Source organism: Pholcus phalangioides, unplaced genomic scaffold (genome assembly GCF_987345545.1).
Source record: "Pholcus phalangioides strain wild (caught in Gottingen) unplaced genomic scaffold, Ppha-v1.0 ptg000017l_1, whole genome shotgun sequence".
NCBI classification, from domain to species: Eukaryota; Metazoa; Arthropoda; class Arachnida; order Araneae; family Pholcidae; genus Pholcus; species Pholcus phalangioides.
In genome coordinates, this window is record NW_028301610.1 from 26,327,195 (window position 1) to 26,344,640 (window position 17,446).

Consider the following 17,446-nt stretch of genomic DNA (forward strand, 5'->3'; position numbering starts at 1 on the left):
CTCATTCGCGCTCGAAGTTGGGAACCACAGAAAACCAACTTCAGCTGACCACAACTGTGCCGCCAGTGGGGGTTCGAACTCGGTTCCTTGCGATACTAATCCATCAGTATGAACACACAGCGGCGGAAAAATTGGTCTGTCTCGTAAAATACTGGACGTTCCTATGGACTTACTAAAGTAATCGTCTCTTTCGATCCAGCCTGAAGACCGGACTTCCAGGCTGAGGAGACCCCCCCCCCCAAAATGTGAGAGCATTGCTAAAATTTTTGAAATAACATAGTTAATTCTATTTTTCTATCCCCCCCCCCCCCATCCCGAAAAACCAGTTGTCTCCTCCGAAAGAAAGTTCTGGCTACGGTCCTCATGTACCCTACGCATGTAAAAAATATAAATACAATTTTTTTTTTCCTAAACACGAATAAATAATGTTTTTTTTTCAGTCGTTTTTGACAGACCATAACTCCAGTCTATAGCCACTGAAGCAATTACAATCACTGAGAAGTCTCTGGAAAGTATTTTCTACATTCTTTTATTATATATGCACAGTGAAATAATACTCCAGTAAAAGTCCGCTATAACGAGTACGGATTATAACGAGAGTCTTGCTATAATGAGTGATTTCCGAGTCGTTGTCAAATAGCTGATGTTGAAGATACAAAAACATTCGGTTATAGCAACTTGGAAGTTAAGAAGTTTTCATTATTACGGCAACAAAATTACCAAAAAGGTCAATTTTTTTAACTAAAAAGAGGGATTACTATCACTTATCATCTCACGTGCTCCTTATAAACATTTCTCTGAGGTACTTTTAACAAATGATGGACTAAGGCTGGCATTACACTATAACACTTGCCATTTAAAGTCATTTCCAAACAACTTTCCGATAAGCAGAAAAATGTAAACGAGTCCATATAGCCGTGGACTGGAGAAGTGATATTATAATTGAAAAGTTCAATTGTGTTCGGCCAGACTGCCAAATTACTTTGAGAACACGGAATTCTATTTAAAAACGTCTTAGGCCGGGATTACAGTATAAAAGTTTAATAAAATTTCTTTTATAAAACTTGACAAATGCAACTAATAAGCGTATAGATTTACATCGAATGTAATCGATGCGCTTATTGGTTGCATTTTTCAAGCTTTATAAATAAACATTTGTAAAACTTTTAAAGTATGTCCCGGCTTTAGAGAATTAACTGCTGTGACACCAAAACTAAATTTCCTCTTTTCGTGATCCTATTCATTCGCTATTATTAGAACGAAATGATCTATGAAAAAGACGATTATAATGCAGAAATAACAAGATTTTTCTACAATTTATAACCTGACAGAGGGGAAAAAATGCAATTAACTTATAACTAGAAGTTCGTTATAACGAAAATTTTCCCCTTGATTGTGAGTTCCCCGTTATAACGAACTTTTACTGCATTAATAAATAACAATAATTCTCAGAAAAAAGTCTGGAAAAATTTTTTCCCCACTTTTTCTTTTTATTGGTCTACAATTTTTTCCTCTGTAGCGGAATCTCGTTGTAAATAAAAAACTCATTTTGCCAGCCGCGATATCTTTATCCATGCTCCCTACTTTATTAGAGCTGTCCTTTATCTGTATCAATGCGCGTGCAACGTCATTCACTTTGCTAGGAGCAGAGGAGTGAAGTGTACACGCGTTTACTTTCTCCGCTGTCTACATAAAACAACCGAAAAACGAATTCGACTCGAAAAGACGATCTCACACATAGCTTCGATTGAACGAGAATCTCCAGATGACCAATCAGTCGTTAGGTAAGAGCGCTTTTTCGTCAACTCCGTTGAAATCGCGCGTGACAATGGTCTTTGTTCGTTTATATCATAAATCCACGTGTTGAATTCTAGGTTTGCTTCCAAAGAATATAAATACAGCTACATCGAAGGTTGGTAATTTGAAGACAGGAAGCAGTATTATCATTTATTTTAACATAGATTATTATTTCTTTTTCCGTACAGGAAGGAAACGAGATCCTTTCGCTGAACATTAATGGTCGTTTGTGACTGAGATCATCCGAACAAGTATCATCCGTATTGAGATGTCACGACGTCGAGATTAGAAACGACTTTGATGGTTACAACCAGCAGCCAAGCGAAACTAACTTTTCTCAAAAAGTGGTTAGAGACTGAAAGAAAGTAATCGAGATAAACCTAAAGGAAATCCAAGTTCGATCTTTTTGCTATTGCTGTCATGACCACCAAACGAATGAAGACTCTTTGGCAGAAAGTGACAGGAGCTTCGCCACTTTCGTATGACAGATTCGACGTCGAGGATGAGGATGAATCTGATGTAGGGATGAATGATGGTTCTGCCAAAGAGAAACAGCAAATGCCCAAGGAATCCAAGCCTTTCAGCGATGAATCCGCCGACAAGGAGAAGAAGAAGAAGAAGAAGAGGAAGGTAAGGATCTTACTAAACTTTACTTAATCGTACCAACTGTTTCGTTTGTTTTAAAGTAATTTGATAACTTGTTCTCAAAAAAAAAAAAATTTCATTAAATTTCATTAATCTTGGATATTAGCTGTAGTTTTCAAAACTATATCATGTTTGGATATTCGATATCTAAGGTATCAAACGGTTTGTTGGATTGGATGATGATCTTCCAAGGTCTTGGGTTCGATTCCCGGTGGAGAGAACGACGCTTTTTGTTCCCAATTTCACTTTGGCATAATATCCAGATAGCCTATTGGTTTGTTGGAATTTCTCAAATTTCTGTGAAGTCCTTTGAATCAAGAAATTCTCTGCAAATGATGGATTAAGAATCCAAAGAGTAAAGAGCGTTTGACCTTCGATTGTTCGTAAGAAATCGTCAAACCGTAAACTTCGAATCAAGGCCATTTCTCTCTCTCTCACGGTAATGTGTGTAATATTTTCTTTCCTGTGTTTTGATGAAAAAAATGACCTTATTTTGTTTCCAAGAACAATAACGAATCGGTGAGCGTTCAGAATCTTTGGGGTATACAGTATCTATCTATTTGCTATATATGGTAAAAAAACTCTTCATGAAACCACAAAATTAAGTGATTCGAATTGCCGATTACTCCATGGCTTGTGCCGTCTTAACGCATGAACACACCCAAGCACTGCCTGGGGGTCTCAAGCATGGTACCCACATCCTAGATCGGAGAAAAGTTCGAAAAGAACAGCATGAGAGAAACGAGCATTGTCCGTTAGTTTACACTGTTCTTTCCCAATTTTTGAATTCAAATATCTCGGCAAATATTGCAGTTAAATGTATGGGATTTTTTTTTTTTGGCTGGGCTTACAAAAATTGGGGCAACAGCTTTCTAATTGAAAGTTAGAGAACAGGGGGACCGTATAAAAATTTATATATTTTTTATTTTGTTACACACTGTATTTTCACTCTCAAAAAAACACATTTTGAGCATTTTTGAAATGAAAACCATACCTCTGCAACGAATGGTTGGTGAGATAAAGGCCGAATTAGGACTTACAGAACACCCTGTATATTTGGTGTTATAGAAAGATATTGAGCTCACACAGAATGTTGTAAAATTAACATAATGCATCCGAATGTTCTATAACCTACTTGCTACTTCAAAAATATATGTAGCTACTTGTCAAGTGCTCATTGATGAATGGAATTCCTTGCAACCAGGGCCGCAACTAGATGCTTGGTCAGCCGGGGCAAGCACGCATTTTGGCGCCCCCTCATGATGTTGAAGGAGAGGTTAAAAAATGAAATTTGGTCCTCCCGCTAGTCTAGCGCCCGGGGCACCAGTTCTGCCTGCAACACCCCCCCCCCCCTCTAGTTGCGACCATGCTTGCAACAGGGTGTCTAAGATGGCAGGATTCGAAGTACGCCTTGTCTCTGCAAGATTTATATAACCTCACAAAGTCATCCAACGCCCTTTAAAGCCCCCCCCCCCTTTTTTTAAGGTATACTGTATATTTTCATGTATTTGATACAGGCGTGAATTAAGGATGACGTGTTGGGGAGGGGGTGATTTAGTGCGAGTCAGGTAGTATGGTAAACATACATTTAGGATAAATGGCGACCCGGACTACAATCTCATATTTCACAGGACAGAACCAATAGTTTCCTTATTATTTTTGGTTCTGGGGGGGAGCATCCTCCCCTTTTTAATCCCCTCCCCAATTTTTTCCTCAATTTCTGGCTCTTTTTCTTATTCTCTTCCTTCCTTGCTCTTTTTTTTTTAATTCTCGGGAAATTCATTGAATAGATCCACTCAATGAATCACTCATATAGTCGTCCGAAAGAAGACAGTGTCTACCGTTTTGTCAAGTATACAGTACATGCTTTGCTCTTATCGCCTTATGGCAGTGTTTCTCAAAGTGTTCGTCGCGGCTCGAAGGGGCATCGCCTACCTTTGTCAGAGGAGTCGCGACGAGCTGGAGATACTGATTTGTGTGCCTGTTTATGCTTTGAAATGGTTCTTTCATATGGGAAATATCTGTCGAACTATTCTGGGGAGCCACAGATGAGCCATAAATTGGGCAAGAGAGGCGCTGGTGACAAAAGTTTGAGAACCACTGTCTTATGGCATGAGGTTGACAATAACCAGGCGGGGTGCAAAGAAGCCCGCTAAAAGGGATCAAGTTGTTCAATGTAATGATTCTAAAATCTCCTCCTTGAAGCAGAGTGGTTATTAGACTACGCGAACCTCCGGTTCAATAGGTCAGTGCTCAGATCATAATGCGGTCATAGGAGCATAGCCGATTGGAAGCGGCTTAAAACTATTGGTCATGGTCTAATTAATTTTTACATCATGAAACCCAAACATATTGGTTTTGATTGAATGTGAACACTGATGTCCCTTTGGGTCACTGCTGATGTATAGTTGTGAGGCCTTTGCTTTTCGAAAAGACGGTGCAAACATATCGATGGCTAACCGGTGTCCCAAACCCCAAACTTGCTTTCGGGACAATGACTCAGGTTATTCACCCTTGAGGTGGATTTTTGAAAAAAGGCAATATTAATCTCACATATTTGCCATGTTCAATTCCGTCTTAACACATGGGCTCACCCAGGCACGGAGGCTCAATTGCGGAAAGGGCCTCATGAAAGTGAGAGCTGGTCAAATTTTTGTCAGTGAGTATGAAATTGGGTAGCAGGGGTATATATCTCTCTCTCTCTCTCTCTCTCTCTCTCTAGCCAAGTCTCCAGAAAAATCACTTTGCCATTTGCCCGTGATGCCATAAGACGGCCTTGGCCGTGTTCAACCTTTTTTTCTCGCCAATGGTTATTTTTAAGGAATTGGCAATTTGTTTGACAATTGGCAACGTTTCAGCAAGAATTAACGATGTCCCGTATTTATGATCTCGATTTCCCGTATTTTTCCCGATCAAATATAGTCACAATGAAAAAAAAATACTTCATACACACTACTTATTGCATCTTATTATGTTTTCCATACTTGAAAGGTCTTGAAAACATCGACCTTGGTTGTAAATCCACCTCGGTTACAACGACAAAATTTCACCGAATCTTCAATGCCGTTATATAATCGAGTTTTACTGTATTTATGAAATTTACTGACTTATTTTATTTTCCTAGAGCCCCCGGGAAGTGCACACGAGCCCCAAGGGCTCGTCTTAAAGGCAATATTGGCAAAACGACACATGGCCACCCTGTTAGCTCCAGCAATGCTGGACTGAACGAAATTTCAATGCGTTGGATTCTGCCCGGGTGTTATTAGAAGTGTCTGAAGAGATATGTCGAGGATGTAAACAACCGAATGCTGGTGCAGTCGGTAATTATCCCGTTGAACGTCATTTTCTTTTCCTTGATAACATTCGTAGATTGTTTCTTTACAGAACGTTCCTCTTTTATATCTATAGTCTGTTTCATTGATTCTGGAATGTATCTATCTCTGCGTCCATTGAACTTATCACCCTCTTTTTATCTCGCATTAAAAATCTCAAATTCGAAAGTTAAGAGAAGAGCATCGGGCTTATCGTCTGCGATCTTGCATATTTGGTTGAGCGCGATCAAAATAATGCCCGCCATGATTGCGTACTAAAGGCTGTTTGGATTTTCTTTTTCATTTCGAGGACGAAATACTTTTAAAACATGCAAAGAAAAATTATTTTTGTTTGTTCGCACACTCAAATAAATAATGAATTTAGAATGTCAGTGTTATCAGGTCGAATGAAAATATAATATACACGTTGTTATGCTCTTCACGGTTCCCAGTTGATAAGACTCGACGTATTATCATCGCCTGGTGGTACAAACAAGTCCGAGATTATAATATACTTATCAAGATCGGCCATTATTCAAGTTGACATTGCTAATACTAGTTGTCAGTGTGTGGTCTGTAAGAATATACATATAGGTGTATATACATCTCGGAGATGATGATAATTGGGACTCCCGCTGGTGTGAAAATATGAATGATTAGATGATCTTTTGAGATATCTAGGTTGACACACACCTTGTGGAGTTCACACGAGGGATTGAAGGTCACCACATCAATATGCACGTGAAATGTTATACAGACACTCTCAAACTTACGAAATTTTCGAGTTACGAACGGAAATATTTTGATAACCGTAGATAATTTTGTGGTCATTTTCTGCATACGAAGATTAATTAGACCGTGGTCTACAGTTTATTAGGACCGACAATTTTTTTTTCTTTCATATCTCTCGCCTAGATATTGGTGCGCTAACCACTCGTTGTGGGAACATCCTGCCGTAGCAATAGCTCGAAAGCAAGAACCACGAAACAAGCACAACTCCGACAACAAAAATACGCAAGGTTTCACACACACACACACACACACAGAACATGCATTCCGATTCGTTAGAAATTCCGCAGAGGAATGTGTACGAGGTACGTGTACGGTTGAGTAGTAGAAGTAGTAGCAATGTCCTTTGCAGGAATTTTCGCGCCAATAAATATTGCACAACTACGTTAGGAAATATTCTGACAAGGACCAAGTAAGTAGACTCGTTACACCCCCCTGAACACCCTTTGTACAGTATGCGAGTACCTAGGCTACTTGTGCCCCTATATTTTAGTAGTCGTAGCTAACAGTATATCATTGTATTAGATTGACTTTGGGGATGTTTGGCGAAAATGTTTTAAATTTAAAGAATAGATGTGTCGTCGTGATAACACTACGTTTACTACTACTTCATCCTGAAATCCAAACTTTCACGTTCGGTGGCGGGTTTGATATCAAGTTTTCATACTGTCATTTTCGGAACTAGTTTCTGCTAGGTAGCTGTATTAGGCTAGGTAACTGAGTGCATTGGCTAGTTCTCAAATTGCCTACTAGGCAGCAGCAGGGGTGGGTATTTATGCTGTGATTGCACGTGGTTTTTAAACCTCTCAAAAATTGCAACTTTATAGATTGTAATCCAGCTTTTTCGAGATAGTAACTGCCTAATTAGAAACACACGTTTAATTTTTCATTCTTTCCGAAAACATCAATTGGAAATGTTGCTTCAATGTTGCATCAATGAAAAAAATTGCTACTTTGGCCCAGCATTTTGACGGGCCTAAGTCAGTGCTGTCTTAACGCATGGGCCCACTCGGGCACGGCCCGAGAGCCTCAAGTGCAAAAAGTGGCCTCATAACCACCAAATCTGTATTAATTTTCGAGAATAATTTATGTTAACTGGAGATGGGAGGTCTCTGATAAAAATCACTTGGCTCGAGGGCCTATAGGAGGGGGGGGGGGGCTAAGAGATCTCTTGAGACTGCCCTGACCAAAGTAGGTCGTATTTTTTCCAACCCTTAGTAATTTGTTTGGGAATACACTTAAAAACATAAATACACGTTGCCTCAAGGCCGTAGAAAGAGGGGAGGGGGAGGAGCAAGGAGGTTCGGCCCTCCCCTTTTTTGTGGGTTTTTTTTAATGTCTTTTCTATTTCAAGTCTGTTTCTCGACTGGAAAGATGGGGAATAAATATGATTAGTAAATTACTACAGCAATGACCATTTTCAAAACTGTTTAGATGCTGTTAAATCTGATTAAGATAACCCGAAGGCAAGCTGCAAAACATTTTAAAATACCCCGAAGCACCATCAAAAACAACTTATGGATGCATTTTCTAGCACACCAGGTCTTCTCAAGGTTTTCGGTGCAGAAGTTTCAGAAAAAGCAGAAGAAGAAAATACTGCAAAGCCAAAAGAAGGAAATACAATGTAGACAATTTATACTACATAAATTGTACGATAAAAACACGGAAGTGAAAATTTCAATAAAAAAAAAAAAAAAGAACATGCAAATATAACTGTTTTTATGGTCAATACAATTTGAGAATTACAAGTTTTCCTTCAAAAGTTGAAGTTTCATTAGGAGTCCAGGTTCAAGAAATACCCTAGCTCCCCATTTAATGCTTTAAGATAGAAAAAAATTAAATGGACTAAAGTTAGGAACATGCAAGGGTAACATTCACCCAAAATGTTTTTGTAATGGGCTTTTATACATAATTTAAGATAGCTCACTGATCATTGATCACTTTTGTCGCACCAATTTAAGAAGGAAAAAGGTTATCAGAGAACTTAAAAATAGTAATAATATTTAGATTATTGGAAAGTGAATTTGAACGTTTAAGAAAATGGGTCAAAGTAGCCCGCGTTTATGGCAGATGAGTCATTTGCTGCTGGGGTTTCGTAAGAGCATTTCTGAGATTTCAGCAGAGCCAAAAGAAAAACTAATTTTTTTCATTGGTGGTGCAATCAAAATACCTACATTTTTAAATATTCATGTTTCATTCAGTTTACGCGAAACAGTTTCATAATGATCAAAGCTTCCGCGTGAACCGGAACATTGGAAAACTTTGAGGTAGATCTAATACCTCAAACAGTTTGTTCTAAAGATAAGCTGAGCTAATTAACGTCACAGCAAAGACTTTGAGGATTAAAAAGAATGCAAAAGAAGATAGAAGTTGTTCCACACGCATATTTCTGGCTATTTTATTTCCATTAATAAGTAACGTTAGATCAACGTGCACGGAAATGAGGACAACTAAAATTGTTTTGGTGGCCATCAACAAACTTTCGATTGTCTTAAACAACGTATTATAATTTATCTCTTTTCATTCTGTGTCTTATTTACTCAAAAAAGATTTTTAGTAGAATCCTAGGCATTTCACTCGATGTAATACCATACGACGATTGGAAAAAAAAAATTAAACTTCTTTAGAACCGTATATTGTTTTCATTAACTTAACCTTATGCCTATTTTCCTGTGTCATTTCTATTCAGCATTCCACTAATTTGTTTAATCAACAAGCAAATGTATCTGTGTGTTTAAAATTCTGCATCTTGTTTGCTCAATATTTTTCTTTTTCATCATGTAAACCACATCTCAAACAATTCATTCCGTTAAATACTGTAGGACAATCGAAAAAAAATATCGAAGACCACGCAAACCACATACTATTTACATGAAGTTGTTGCAAAACCAGATGTCTATCTGCCTATCTGGTTCTTTTTATTCGCAGTCATTCAACGATTTTTTTTTTCTTCGTTATTATCAACAAGCAGATGTTTCTACGTGAATTTCGTTGACTTGTCCAAGTGCAACAAGTCCAGTTGGTTTCCCTGAGGGACCGTGAGGGTGGAAGATGTCATCTTGTTGAACAGGTAAAGAGGAAAGAAAAAATAAGAACAGAAAACTAAAGCTATATAGTTGGTGAAATGGCGAAGAGTTGCTTTTTTTGGTCCATCAGCTGTCGCAAAGGCAACAATGAAGCAGCTGCTGATGGTCGACTGTTTTTTTCCCTCTCTTCTACTGAATTTATTCTTCAACAAGCCTTGAAGATGGCTTCAAAGCTCTTAGAATTCTTGAGCAAATTGATTTTTTTCTAACTGTATTCGATATAGTGAAAGTATGGAGTAATATCATTGAGAGAACTAAATTGGTCCGAAGTAATTGAAAAGATAGAAAAAAAAAGAAAGTATTCCAAGTATCTAAGAGCTTGTTGAATGCAATTTGATGCAACTCCGACAATGGCGCGTAAGATAGAACATCTTAAGAAAGATCGGATCTGGACAAACGATCGAAATGAAAACAGAAATACGCTATAGCTGACGATCTCTGTGAGTGGATGGTGGATACAGGATGGACAAAATCGATCGCAAAATAATGATAGCACGTGTTACTTCGTGAAAATTACTGGATATAAAACACGTCGATTTTCGATTCGGCGTGTTTTTATATATATGTCGATGGACATACCAAACGTTTTTTTGATTTAAGTAGTATCTATTCCCATATTATTGAAATCAGTTTTTAAATTATTCATCTTCCGATTACGCATTAATAGCAATTACAGGGAAAATAATCACTAAAAAACATAAGAACGATAGAGTTTGTGTTTTAGAGTTAAAGTTTCGAACTTCTCGTTGTCGTCAGTTTTCTAATTTTACAAAGTGCAAGTTCCGATCATGCTATTGGAAAGATCGAATCCAGCTGTGCGATAATATTTAAAAATTTTTAGGTTTTGTTTCAATTATTCTACAGAGAAAATTGAAATTTATAAGACTGTATATTTTTAAAACTTTCATTTTTTTTACAGGGCTGGAAACGCATCCGCCATGCTGCTCTAGTCACCTGCAGGTACATTGGACTCGGTGTCAGTCACTTGAGCCCTGTACCAGAATTTCCTGGGGGTGGAGATTACAATACCGACTATGCTTATGGGTTGTCTGGCAACAGGTATCACACTGGTAAAACCCAGCCTGCTCCTCATTGGACGACCGGAATCATTTTGAATGGATGGTAATGATGGATCATGATGATGGTGTGATGATTACCAGGTGGGAGAAAGAGGAAAACAACAACCCCGTCCAAAATCACATCAGGGCAAATAGACATATCAAAGAAATGGGACAATTTCTTGGTGCCAAACCTTTCCCAAAAATATATCCTACTTAATCTTCTTGCTATTTTTATGATATTATGTTCTATCGGTGGTGAGAATGGAACTTTCAATAACGGAGGGTTACTGTGAAGGCATTTAGCCCCTTTAAATGCCCATAGCCGATCTATTCAGATCTTTATTATTGATAGCCGAGCTTGGACCCTCTAGTATCATTACTAAATTCAATCATTTTTCTGACGTGAGATCGGTCATTCGCATCTAAAGGCGTTAATGTCCTGAATCTATACGAGTCTCGGTGTTATACGTTAAATCAGTCATATCCAGTATTAACATTTCCAGTGTTGTCGTGTATAATGTCTATGTATGTGTTGTTTCACAACACAGGTTGGTCTTTCATCGTTCATTATGATAGTCTGTTAGAAAAGAATTGTTCACCAAAGTGCCAAATTCTTATCGACCTATAGGACCCTCAATCAAATTCCAGAAAGTTCTGCTCATACAATTAACTTTTATAAAAAAAATCTGTTAATATATTTTCTTACATTTTTACAATGACGTAGAAAACGCAGCTGATCAGTCTTTATCTGCAAATAAAGTCTGCATACCAGCAAAGTCCACTTACATGGGCGACATGATGGGCATCTTATTTAACCCAGTTTTCATTATAAATGTTTCTTATTCAGTGTATTTTGCTCATTTTTACAGATTTATAAATTTTAGGTTCGAATTGATGAATTGAATGAATGAAAAATGCATACTATGTGCCTGCATATATATATATTTTTACAAGCCTCGTGTAAATATGGTATTTTTTTAGAAATAATAAAATATATTTCATTTATTCATTTGTTTTTCTTCGAATTCGAAAATCAAACTTTCAATGATCATGATAGTAACCACTGACAAAGTTATTCGGGGGTAAAGTATAAAGAACAAATCCATTTAATTAGAACTGACCACTGGTCCATATTGTTAAATGTGCCGTGCCGTCTTAATGCATGGGCAGAGGCGTCTCATAAAAATTATATCTGACTGAAATTTTCGAGAGTAAGCATGTAAATTTGTAGGCAAGCACTTTTAGCCAGGTAGGGCCTCAGAAAGCTCACTTGGCCCGGGGGGCCCATGATGCTCTTAAGACGAACCTTTAAGTGAGTATGTGCATTTGCGACAGTCTAAAATATCTATATGCGTGGCTCGCACAAAGGAGAATAAAAAGTGCTCTCTCTAGCCTACAGGCCCAAGGATCTACCTTATAACTTATTGAATATTTTAACCTGGTTTCATGGCTTCTAATATCTTGCGGCCCTATTCGACTGCATCCTTCGCAAATTTGTGCAGGCAATCACTTCTAGCCAGGTAAGGAAGCCTCAGAAAAATCCATTCACCCGGGGGGACGGCTATAATGCTCTTAGGCAGGGTGGCTTAAGCAAAGGTGCAAGGGGTGCGGTGCACCTGGGTGGCAGGTTGTAAGGAGTGGCAGCGTAAACATTAGTTTGGTCCGAAAATTTCACGCTTTTGAGCCATACCTCGTCAACGAAGATGTTGAGAAAACTTGAGGGAAGACAAGGCCTGGGACCGTGATACCACAAACAAGAAAGCGATCGACCAGGGGTGGTTCGAGACAGAATCTCTATCCGTGCAGGACTTATTTTTTGCGCTTCCCGCTTACCCTCTCCCCATGGCCCACACATCCTGCGTCAGGGCTCCTAGTCTGGAATCTTTCGTGGGCCCCAAACCAGATTTTTCATGGGGGCTCCCCATAGGCGGAGATAGACTTGGAAGTCTGGGGGGGGCACGGTCATTATTGCTAGGGGGGGGGCAAGATGATGATGATGCCGATTCATCTATACATATATGCATTAGATCTGTCGATTTCACCTTTGATTCTGGGGGGGGGGCAATGTTCCCCCACGCCCCCCCCCCCGTTTCTCCGCCCATGGGGCTCCCTTCTACAGTTAATTTATAGTGTGGAAAAGTGATAATAGTCCCGGCTGGATCCCTGTCAGCCCTACCCTCACAGCTTAACCCAACAATTACTAAGAAAAAAGACGTTTTTTTTGTAAAACGTGGCACCGTGTGCCGCCGCAATGTATCGCATGGCACAAGAACCATCCCTGCACTCTATCACAAGGGGACAAGTGTGCATTTGGGTTCCTTCTCCTAGTATTTTTTTCAGAACGGTCAAATGAAGGCAAAGGAAAAATTCGGCTTCTCACTTGTCTGGTCCTTGGAGCACCACACAGAAACACCTTTGAAATAAATTCCTTAATACATGTACTGCAAAAATCAACTTCGTTACACATCATCTTTAAAGGATAAGTCCAAGTGATGAATGGCTTACCAATAAGTGCTGTTTTGAGGATTAAGTTGTCTGGCATTATTAAGAATGATGAAATAATACTGTGTGGACCAAAAAAAAAAAAAGAATCTACTTCAAAAGCGGGATGTATGGTCACAAACACCGTGATAAAGAATGGTGTGCGGCTTTTTTCTGGGAGAAAAACGGGTTTACATCAAGGCAGAGTTGTCTTAAGAGCATCATGGGCCCCCGGGCCAAGTGGTTTTTCTGAGGCCCTACCTTGCAAATTCTAAAAAATTTCAACCGTATTTCATTTTTGTGAGGCCCCACTGCTCTTGAGGCCCCCGGGCCGTGCCCGGGTGGGCCCATGCGTTAAGACGGCGCTGCATCAAGACTGCAGCCCTGTCAGCCTCCGGCCAGGGTCTCCTCTACGGTGGCTCATGAGGCTTCGCACCCGGGTAGCAGGTAAGCTCGAGCCGCCCTGCTCTTAGGATAGCCCTAGCTCACACATCCTACAGCCGGTCTCCCAGGCAAGAATTTTTATCGGCCCTCACGAGAGAACTCTCAGTGGTGCTTTTATTTTGGTTTTATAGTGAATTAGTTCATAGTGTAAAATAAAAAAAATATCTGGTCGATCTTTGTGTCTTTAGGCTCGGGCAGGGGTCTTTAATTCATGTCCCGCGAGCCACGTGTATCACTCAAAGCTTTTTGCGGAAACCCACCGACGAAAAAGCTTATATAGTTACGAAATTCGTAGAAATGCTGAAAAAATATATTTCAGAATTGTTGAAAAAAGTGATTTTCTAAATTATTTTGGAAAATATTTCGGAGCTTATGAGAGAAATAAAAAAATAGTTTCCGAAACAATGAGAAACAATTCAATAATTATTGAAAAAAAAATAACTTTAGAATTGGTAGAAAAAACTGTTTTGAAACTAATGAAAATTCATAATTAATGAAAACTATTTTCAGAATTAATGAAAAATACTCCTAGAACTATTGAAAGTAATATATTAATGAAGATTTATATTTGATGAAAAAAATATTTTCAGAGTTCGTAAAGATTCATATTTTGACGAAAAAATATTTTCAGAGTTCGTAAAGATTCATATTTTGACGAAAAAATATTCCAGAATTCCTGAAGAAAAATTCAGAATTTATATTTAATCAAAAAATAATCTCGGAGTAAATGAATTCTGCAATTATATAGAGACAATGTTTGACTCGGAGCCATTGGCTCTGTCCGTTAAGCCACTGCTGTGTGAATCGGGTTACTACAATATAGCCTGTTGCAATTTGTTTTTGGCCCGCAATGTCTGAAGGGTTGAAGACCCCCCGTACTATTGCTTTTTTTTGAGGGCCACCCTCAGCGGTGTGTGCACAGGGACCCGCGCTTTGGGGAACCCCGCACTCACGGCAATAGAAGTGAGAAAATATACTTGAAAAAATCCCCAAATATTATATAAACCTTTTTACAATCCTAAATAATAGAGATCACAGAAATAGATGTTGTTAAATATATTTTTTGTTTCTAGTTGTTAGCCAAAGGGATCCAGAGAGAAGCCCCGATTCTAGAAGGAAGCTGCAAATTATGGAAACATTTACCAATTCTTGAATTATTTCATTCGTTAATTTTGAATTTTTATAAATTGTGAAATTATTTTTTTTATAATTCTGAATTTTGTTCAATTCTCGAATTGTTTCTCTCATTAGTTCTGCATTCTCATCAATTCTGGAAATATATATATTTCTTTCATTAACTCCGAATTTTCATATAGGGGTGCTGGAATTACTTCTTTCATTAACTATGATTTTTTGTAGAATTCATTAACTCTTTCATGAAGTACCATTAATTCTGAATTTTCATCAATTCTGAGATTTTTTTCATTATTTTGCATTTTCATCGATTCTGGGATTTTTTTTCTTTGATTAATCATGAATTTTCATTGGTGCTAGAATGATACCTTTCAATTATTTCTTATTTTTGGTACATCAATTTTAAATTTTCATTAGTTCATAGATCATTAGGCCCTAATTTCATTACTTTTGAAATAATATTTCTTTCACCAATTTAAAACTTTCTTCGATTTTATTCTTCGAAACTTTATTCTGAATTTTCATCGATTAAAAAAATTTTCAAGCATTCTTGAATATTCTGTAATAATGCATGAATGTCTGATATTTTTTTCTCATCAATTCCGAGAGAGAGACATTTTTTACTTCATTAATTTTGAATTTTCATCAGAGATGGATTTAACGGGAGGCGACGGGGTGCGCGTCCTTTGCCCCGACATCAGAAGGACCCCAAAAAACCCCAGCTTTACACTTTTTTCCAATTTAAGGGGCCCAATATTTTCTTCTACCCTCGGGGCCTCAACCGAATTTAATCCGCTTCTGATTTTCATCAATTTTGAAATTATTTATTTCGTTAATTCTGAATTTGCATAGGAGCTGGAATTATTTCTAATATTATTTTATAAAATTTTCTTCAGTTTTAAATATTCATTAATCCAAAATTTTTCATTTTGTGTTAACCCTTTAAAGGGCCATTTTTCCTGGTTATGGTATATTAAAATATTTTCTTGATTGAGATTGATTAAAGATTAATTTAACTTATTCGATAAAATTAATTTTAAAAAATTAATTAAATAACTAATTAATTTTTCATTAATTCAGAATTCCTTAATTCTGAATTTTCATGAATTCCTTAATTCCTTCATGAATTATCATCGATTATGAGATTTTTTTTCATTAATTCAGAATTCCTTAATTCTGAATTTTCATGAATTCCTTAATTCCTTAATTCTGAATTTTCATGAATTCCTTAATTCCTTAATTCTGAATTTTCATGAATTCCTTAATTCCTTCATGAATTATCATTAATTCTGAATTTTCATCGATTATGAGATTTTTCTTCCATTCAGAGATTTTTCTTCCATTCTGAGATTTTTCTTCCATTAATTCTGAGATTTTTCTTCCATTAATTCTGAGTTTTCATCAATTCTGAGATTTTTCATTTCATTAATTCTGAATTTTCATCTTTCTGAGATTTTTCCTTCATTAATTCTGAAATTTTTCTTTCATTAATTCTGAAATTTTTCTTTCATTAATTCTGAAATTTTTCTTTCATTAATTCTGAAATTTTTCTTTCATTAATTCTGAAATTTTTCTTTCATTAATTCTGAATTTGCATCAATTCTGAGATTTTTCATTTCATTAATTCTGAATTTTCATCTTTCTGAGATTTTTCCTTCATTAATTCTGAAATTTTTCTTTCATTAATTCTAAAATTTTTCTTTCATTAATTCTAAAATTTTTCTTTCATTAATTCTGAAATTTTTCTTTCATTAATTCTGAATTTTCATCAATTCTGAGATTTTTCTTCCATTAATTCTGAGTTTTCATCAATTCTGAGATTTTTCATTTCATTAATTCCGAATTTCCATCTTGCTGAGATTTTTCTTTCATTAATTCTGGATTTTCATCAATTCTGAAATTTTTCTTTCATTAATTCTGAATTTTCATCAATTCTGAGATTTTTCTTTCTTTAATTCTGAATTTTCATCAATTCTGAGATTTTTCTTTCTTTAATTCTGAATTTTCCTCGATTATGAGATTTTTTTTCATTAATTCGGAATTAATTAATTCTGAATTTTCATGAATTCCTTAATTCTTTCATGAATTATCATTAATTCTGAATTTTCCTCGATTATGAGATTTTTTTCATTAATTCAGAATTCCTCGATTATGAGATTTTTTTCATTAATTCAGAATTCCTCGATTATGAGATTTTTTTTCATTAATTCAGAATTCCTTAATTCTGAATTTTCATGAATTCCTTAATTCCTTAATTCTGAATTTTCATGAATTCCTTAATTCCTTAATTCTGAATTTTCATGAATTCCTTAATTCCTTCATGAATTATCATTAATTCTGAATTTTCATTGATTATAAGATTTTTTTTCATTAATTCAGAATTTTCGTCGATTTGGGATTTTTTTTTCTTTTATTAATCATGAATGTTCATTGGTGCTAGAATGATACCTTTCAATTATTTCTTATTTTTGATTTATCAATTTTAAATTTTCATTAGTTCATAGATCATTATATATATAGACCCTAATTTCATTACTTTTGAAATAATTTCTCTCACCAATTTAAAACTTTCTTCAGTACTGAATTTTCATCGATTCACAAAATTTTCGTTAATTTCCACGTTAATTTACATTTAGTTGCGCCTATATTTTTTTCAGCGGACATTTTTCAGCATTCTTGAATATTCTGTGATAATACA

General features: G+C 36.5%; 1 protein-coding gene across 1 annotated transcript; it reads left to right on the forward strand.

Moving 5' to 3' along the window:
* The first annotated feature begins 1,629 nt into the window (after positions 1–1,629).
* On the forward strand, positions 1,630–11,697 carry LOC149072616 (uncharacterized). The gene is made up of 3 exons (XM_089246678.1): positions 1,630–1,784; positions 1,986–2,427; positions 10,548–11,697. Exons 2-3 carry the CDS (start codon positions 2,218–2,220, stop codon positions 10,752–10,754), a joined length of 417 nt encoding a protein of 138 aa, XP_089102804.1. The 5' UTR covers positions 1,630–1,784; positions 1,986–2,217; the 3' UTR covers positions 10,755–11,697.
* The last annotated feature ends 5,749 nt before the right edge of the window (positions 11,698–17,446 follow it).